The sequence below is a fragment of the Sinocyclocheilus rhinocerous genome, unplaced genomic scaffold (genome assembly GCF_001515625.1).
Source record: "Sinocyclocheilus rhinocerous isolate Xijiao unplaced genomic scaffold, SAMN03320098_v1.1 scaffold76, whole genome shotgun sequence".
NCBI lineage: Eukaryota > Metazoa > Chordata > Actinopteri > Cypriniformes > Cyprinidae > Sinocyclocheilus > Sinocyclocheilus rhinocerous.
In genome coordinates this window covers 483421-491202 of record NW_015632724.1, presented here as the reverse complement: position 1 = coordinate 491202, position 7782 = coordinate 483421, and the positions used below count along the sequence as shown (strand labels likewise).

At 37.7% G+C, this 7782-nt stretch overlaps 1 protein-coding gene across 1 annotated transcript in view; it reads left to right on the top strand.

Moving 5' to 3' along the window:
* Positions 1-7158, top strand: part of LOC107742904 (adhesion G protein-coupled receptor L2) — a 58842-nt gene extending 51684 nt beyond the window's left edge. Inside the window, exons 18-20 of the mRNA XM_016555985.1 lie at positions 529-625; positions 2228-2356; positions 6083-7158. Of these exons, the coding sequence (XP_016411471.1) occupies positions 529-625; positions 2228-2356; positions 6083-6849 (993 nt within the window). The 3' untranslated portion in view covers positions 6850-7158. The remainder of the gene's footprint in view (positions 1-528; positions 626-2227; positions 2357-6082) is intronic.
* Positions 7159-7782: the final 624 nt, after the last annotated feature.

The window sequence follows — 7782 nt, the reverse complement described above, 5'->3', positions numbered from 1 at the left end:
GCCACGCACGTTTCTGAAGCGGCTCTCTGTGCCGCTTCTGTAAAGATACATGCATACGCCTCCTTTGAATAAATATAGCCAAAATCCCACCAAAATCCGTTGCCATGACTTGTCGCGAGAGGCAAAAGGTTACGTTTTAGTCGCATAACATTGATTAATGGAAACGCCGTCATTTCGCAAAACTTTTTATTCGACATTTATAAAATATCGCCAAAGTGTTGCGCACATCTGTAATGGAAACGCGCCTACTGACATTGGCACCAGTTGCTTGAAAGTAATTGAAAAGGCTCAGAAAAGTGAAGTTAGTTCTTATAAAAGCTATCATTTGCTTCTAGATGCCACTTGCTTTGATATTTTGTGAGAAATGTATGAATGTCATTGCATCCGATAAGTACGACTGAAGTGTCCAAAGGCATCCAAATTATCTTTGGGGCCACTGTACATATCAGAAAAAGAAAAAAAAAGATGGAACATGCAATTTTTTTCTCCTGAAGATAGTGATCATTGTTTCATTTGTTCATCTAACAGAGTCGAATCAGAAGAATGTGGAACGACACAGTCAGAAAACAGTCAGAGTCCTCTTTCATCTCAGGAGACATCAACAGCACATCAACCCTCAACCAAGGTCAGCCATGCACCCAAACTCATTTCATAATAGACTGAGACATAGTGATCTGTAACCAGTCATCCATGTTTAATAAAATCATTACAAATATTTTAGCATTTAATTGACCTCATATTTAATCAAATTTATTAATAGCCAATACTTTTTGAAGCTCTGCACTAATAAACTCATCATTTTCATTTGAATTAAATACCAAATTCATTTATATTTTAACCATTTCAACAGTTAAGTTAAATGAAGCCTGCTTTGGAAATCTGATTTTATTTTTCATGTATAGTTATGAATATTTCAGATATATTTATGTAAAACAAGTTTTTTTTATTCAACTGATAAGCTTATGAAAAGCATGATTACTGGTAGACATGCACGAGTATCTATTTTAAACCACTCATATGTGAGTTTAGTTAAAGTCAACATGAAACAGCATTCGCAACCCTTTTACTAATGTGATGTGACATATTTGTCAGATAGCAAATTAATTAGACTTTGAAAAGTGGTCTCTCTATGTCAGGTATTTTGGGTGAGGCGGTGGATGAAAAATAAGAAAGATTGGTGTCGTCAGCCAAAAAGGAAAGTCGTTTCAGAGGCGAAGTCATTACATTTTGATGAAAGATTATGATGCCAAACTTTTTCTTTTTTTTTTCTTCCTTGGAATAACATGGACTAATGAATCGTTCACAATAACATCAGGAATATGTATTGAGAAAGTACATAGCATCACCTTTGATTTCATGTTGACTTTAATGGAAAATTAAACGATTAATGTCCATTTAAAGACACAAGAAGCCAGACAAGCCCCTTTTGGGCCTGTTTTACACAGCTACAGTAGTGAGTCAGTAGAAAATATGCCTTCGGTCAGCTATTTCAAGGATTTAGAAAAAAAAACTGTCATTTATTATTTAGCCAGGGCTGAAATGCATGTGATGAGAAGATGATGTTCAACTCTAGCTGACCTGCGGTAAGGTTGTATTATTCAGAGCCGTTTGCTTTGGCTTGCTCTAAAACACTCAGCATGCTTTTAATGCATGCGTTGAAGCACAAAACTCAAAGGTGCAAAAAAAAATAATAATAATAATTGTCTTTCCGTGCTTCAGTGTCTTTGCTCAGAAACAATAACAACAATTACTGTTTTTGTTTACAATATTGATATCACAGCATTGTGAGAAAGAAAAAAATAATAATATGGACAAAAAAAGTTTATAATTTATCATTTTAATTTTTAGCACATACTTTTTAACCAAGATCTTGAATTAGTAAGAAGTTGTGCCCAGTAGTTAAATTTAAAATACTCTTTTGTTAGTTTTTTGTTTGTTTGTTTTTGCCATTGGCAAAAATTCACCCATTCATTTTCAATGGAGGATGTCATTGACAAATGTTGTTAACATTTAAAATTATTAATGTGATCATTTCTTGAAATTAATTTGATTTAATATTACCAATTAAATTGCATAAATATGCAGCTAAGTAATAAAAAATACTAATAATAATAAAATAAAAATAAACATGCTTCCAGATGAAACACTACTCATCACTACTGTATGTCTTTAAATAGACATCTTAGAGGTCATAATCTTATTTGTCCTCTTGTTTTTGTTGCTTCAGGAATGACGGGCAATTATCTTCTTACTAACCCTCTTCTGAGACCACAAGGCACTAATAACCCCTACAACACCTTACTGGCTGAAACTATCGTATGTAACACACCAACGGTGCCAGTCTTTCACTCTCCAGGTGTGACGACTAATCCACTACACTCCTTTTAGCCCTTCTGCTGAAGTGATACTGTGTGGTACTATGAGTATTATCAGAGTACTAGGTAGTATCAGCCCCTCTGTGCTCAGAAATGATATATTAGGCTAAAACTGTAGTTCTCACTGTGTGGATTTACAGCACAGAGTAAAGCAATGTTTCTTTACTTATGAAGCCATTGTGATGCTCACAAGATTTTTTTACTTTTTTTTTATGCACGCATATTTATCTTATTTCTTTTTGTATTTAATATTTATATTTAAGCAATATATTTTATATATATATATATTATTTTATTTTATTTATTTATTTTTTTTGAGTGACATGACACTGTTAACTGTTTGTGTCTTGTTTTCTCTTTCCCCTTCCTGCACACACTCAGTGACCTACAGAGAGACAAGTATGCAATCAGTTTAAAAGTTGCCCATCAAATGTAATTGTTTTACCATAATTTAACTCTCTGGCCATCAACAGACCATCCACATATTGTCAGCACATGGTTCAAAATCATTAGAGTGAGGAAATGTTGCTCTCAGTGAAACAATACTTTCATCACCTCTGCATTTTACAACTTTGGGATGTTGGCACGATGCATGCACATTGCACACACAATTGAGATTTCTGAAATGTGCACACATCATTCTGAATGGAGATTGTATTAAAATCAGTCGCCTTCTCTCTTTGTTAAACAGTCTCGTTTGGGTTGGATTTATCCAAATACTTTCTTCTCAGTTTAAAGCTGAAATGCTACAGATGTTGAAGCCAGTCCCTTCAATTTGAAAAGCATATAGTTTGCAGTTACATTTGTATGTTTAACTGCATGTTACAACAGCTTCTACTGCGGCTCATCCAGTCATGAAACTGAGATTCAGATGCTTTCTGAAAATTTAATTCAAAACTGTTTTTGTTTTTTTAGTGGATGTTTAAAGTCGGTACCCCTCAAGTTTACACAGGTGTCCTTGCAAAATATGCACAGGTGTAGTTCATCACATAAGCTATATGTTCCACTAAAACCAGAAAGTGTCCAAATACTTTTGTTATCATTTTTGTCATTTAAGTTATAGTCTTATTATTTTACACAAGTTATTTGTTTAATGCTTTAACTTTTTTTCAATCTATTTTGATGTTAAATATTTTTTAGCTAAAATATCCAGATTATTGAAGCTTGTTTCTGATAAATAAAGAAATAAAAACTAAGACTTTTATCTCGCAATTGCGGGTTTACAATTGTTTGCAATTGTAAGAAAATGTCAGAATTGTGACTTTGACTTTTTTTTTTTATACCCCATGGTGGAAACGGGCTTCCATAGTGTATATGTCCCCAGTATATTCTCTGTTACCCTCCTCCGGTGAAACACCTCTATCTGTCTGTTTACCAGTTTAGTGAGGAATTCTGCCCTCGTGTTTCTTTAGCCCTTCCGTCTCAATATCCAGTAGAAATCTCTCTTAAACTCCCTTTCCTCAAATTACTGTCCCTCTTCTGTTCCCATCTGCCATCTCCTTCCTTTGTCTTGTCATTTCTGTGGAGAGGTTCAGGGAATGGCTGTGTCCGAGCCGCCCACCGGTGGGCTCTCGTAAGATGCAGTTAAAGATTATCGTAGCTCATGCAGACAGCCACTCATCCACCGGTGTGCAAATGAACTCCAATTACCACATAAAGTCCAGTACAGCAAACAAACCCAACTGTGACATTTAACGGAGGGAAAAGGCCTTAATTTTGACGTTAATTTAATTTGCTAAGTCCTTTGCTTGCGCTAACGTTGTAATTTGTTTTTTTGTTTTTTCACCTTTTTCTGTTAGTGATATCTCATCATGTTTTACAATAAATCATTTTCCTTTTTGTTTTGTGTTCTTTTTGTTCATCAGCAGCGCTCAGGTCTGCTGGCCTGAACAGACAGACTTGATGCGAGCTGTTCAGAGTGAGTTTTCTCTCTCCTGTCTGTTGGATGCTTTCGCTTTCATTGGCTCTCTGTAGTGTGAGAAATGGCTGGCAGACAGCCACTCATCCACCGGTGTGCAAATGAACTCCAATTACCACATAAAGTCCAGTACAGCAAACAAACCCAACTGTGACATTTAACGGAGGGAAAAGGCCTTAATTTTGACGTTAATTTAATTTGCTAAGTCCTTTGCTTGCGCTAACGTTGTAATTTGTTTTTGTTTTTTTTTCCCCACTTTTTTCTGTTAGTGATATCTCATCATGTTTTACAATAAATCATTTTCCTTTTTGTTTTGTGTTCTTTTTGTTCATCAGCAGCGCTCAGGTCTGCTGGCCTGAACAGACAGACTTGATGCGAGCTGTTCAGAGTGAGTTTTCTCTCTCCTGTCTGTTGGATGCTTTCGCTTTCATTGGCTCTCTGTAGTGTGAGAAATGGCTGTGTGTGTGTGTGTGTGTGTGTGTGTTTGTGTTTTTTTTTCCTTCTAATTTTGCTTTTTTCTGTTTCTTTCAAACCCTTCACCCCCACCGCCTTAACTGCTTCAAATCAAGCTGATGTTGATGAATTCTGTGACTGTCACCGCTCTTTCATCTGTGAATACACATCTGTGCCGCTCTTTCATTTGTGTCTGTGATGTTTGAAGCCTACAGAATGATTTTAATGTTGTTTGGGATGTGGTTGAAACCAGTGTTCTGAAATTGGTCATTGTGAATTGTTCAAAATTGGGTGATTGGGGAAAAATTCAGAACTGTGGAGAATTCACAAAGAATGAAATGTGCCTGCGCCTGTGGATTCAGTAAGGAAATTATGCAAATTAGGTCAGGTACACCTAGATGTAGAAGACTACTGCGATCTGGCGTACTTTGCTGGGGCTGTAGAACTGTGATCCAGGCACTTTACTGTAAAAATCCAGAAATGCAACTACACATTATTAGGGGCCTGGATTGTGTGTCGTTTGCAAATAATGCATGATTTCACGCTGAAAGTCGTTTCAGCTATTTAGTAAATTCGTCACTTAAGTCAATTCAAATGTATTTTTATAGCACTTTTCACACTACATATTGTTTCAAAACAGCTTTACAGAAAATCATGATGTTAATGTTTATAACATCTTCATATCTTGCCTAATAGTTAAATTTATTAGTTTAGAGCTGGGCGGCAATATAGTTTGCATTTTGCCGTTAGGATATGCTATATAATATCTGTCGGCCTATGCAAGTATATCCAACTTTATATATAGAACTGGGTGATAATATAGTTCCATTTTGCGATGAATTAAAAAAAAATAATAAAATCTGGCAGTTGACATTTACTATATAGTATACATTGCTTTACAATGTATGGATATAATATAATGTATAATGGATACAATTATATCCATAATATTAATATATAATGGATATAATATGCATCCAACTTTATATATAGAGATTTTTAGAGAATTTTCGACAATATAAACAATCGCACAGCCAAGATTTGCTAAATAGTATATATTGGTTAAAGTGAGTATACTGTATGTATGCTCACCAAAGGTCCAACTTTTAATATATCATTGGACGATAATATAGTTTCCATTTTTCTTCCAGTTTACCTTACAATTCTGCATGCGCAGACTAAACATATCCGATTTGTTCCGATGTTCTAAAAATGTTCGCATTTATGGATTCGACTCAAATGCAGGTCCTAAACAGCATTAAACATTGTGATTATATTTCTCAGATTTTGCGAGAGCGGACAACCTAATGTTTTTCATCCTCTTGTGTTGTTGCAGGACACTCGGTGACCAGCGGCAGAGATACGAACACGTTCGGGACTCTACCACTCAACGGCAACTTTAATAACAGCTACTCACTTCATAACTACAGCGACGGTGTGCAGGTGGTGGATTGCGGGCTCAGTCTCAATGACACAGCCTTCGAGAAGATGATCATCTCTGAGCTTGTGCACAACAACCTCAGGGCCGCCGAGTCCCAGATCAGCACCAAAAAGGGGGCGGGGATCAGCAGAGGGGAGGAGCCTGTGGTCGCGGAGACATCGTCCCTTGTGCAGGTGGGTGGGGACAGCGAGATGGACGGTCTGGGGCTGCACCACACGCATCCCCGCACACTCGAAGCCCCCCTCATCCCCCAGCGAACTCACTCGCTCCTGTACCACACGCAGGAGAGAGCGAGGGCCGACACGGACGGAGGGCAGTCGCATCCCCACAGCTACATCGGCCAGCTACCACCTCCAGCCGAAACTGCCCTGCCCTCCCCCATCAGAGACTCGGTGTACACCAGCATGCCAAACCTCAGAGACTCGCCGTTCTCGGAGAGCAGTCTAGACGTTGGCCAGGACCTCTCGCCATCCAAACACAGTCCGAGCGAAGACGTTTACTATAAAAGCATGCCCAACCTGGGGTCAGGCCAGCAGCTGCACGCGTATTATCAGATGAGCAGAGACAGTAGCGAGGGCCTCATCATCCCCGTCTCTAAAGACGCTTGTGTCCCCGAGGGGGACGTACGAGAGGGACAAATGCAGCTGGTCACAAGCCTTTAAAACAAACTGTAAGCACCGCCCACCATGTACACAGCCCCGCCCATCCACCGATGGCAGAGTGGTCTTCCTTTTTTAGCCTCCCACATAACTGCACACATAATGGAGATGTACCGCTGCTGTCCAACGAGTTACAGGCAGGCCCAGACGGAATCTGCAGACTTTTAATTGCATTTTCTGTGCTGATTTTAGGTGGAAATTTGCAGTGGAAAGTTGTCACTCATGAAATGTCACACAAAGCTTATGTCTTGTTTTTGGTAAAGGTATCCTTACAAAAATGCATTTACTTGTACAGCAAAAATGCATAAAACCTGATATTAAGATTTTTGTTCAAAAAAAATGTTGAATTATTATTTGTATTTTTTTTTATCCCATTGGGGGGATAAAAAAATATTCCCGGTCAAAAATGCTATGTTATGCCATTATGCTATATTATCACCAAATATTTTTTATTAAAATGTTTTCTTTCAATTAGCACAGGTTTTGAATGAAAATCATCCAAAAAGAATGCTTTTCATTCAATAACTGAGGTGCATAAGCCAGGGTTGCCAGGTCTTCGTAACAAAACTAGCCCAATCATGGCCAAAACAAGCCCAATAGCGGAAATTGGCAATCAAAATTACACTAAAATTGTGTTCCATGGAGGTCGTACTTGATCAAAATCACATTCCAGGGGGGCAGGGAATTTTGCTTTAACCCACAGACAAAAAAAAAAAAACTGCGGCAACAGTCTAAAAGTAAGCACAGACTTGGCAACTCAGATCAATGAAGCCCACAATCATTCAGTTCCAAAAATAAATACAAAATCTGTACCAACTGAAAGAAAACAAGTGGACGGAAAGATTGAATCCAAGATTTGGTGATAATATAGCATAACAAGACATTTGTAAACAATTCTTAAATGGCTGGCAACACCACATTAGGTACATGATTTTC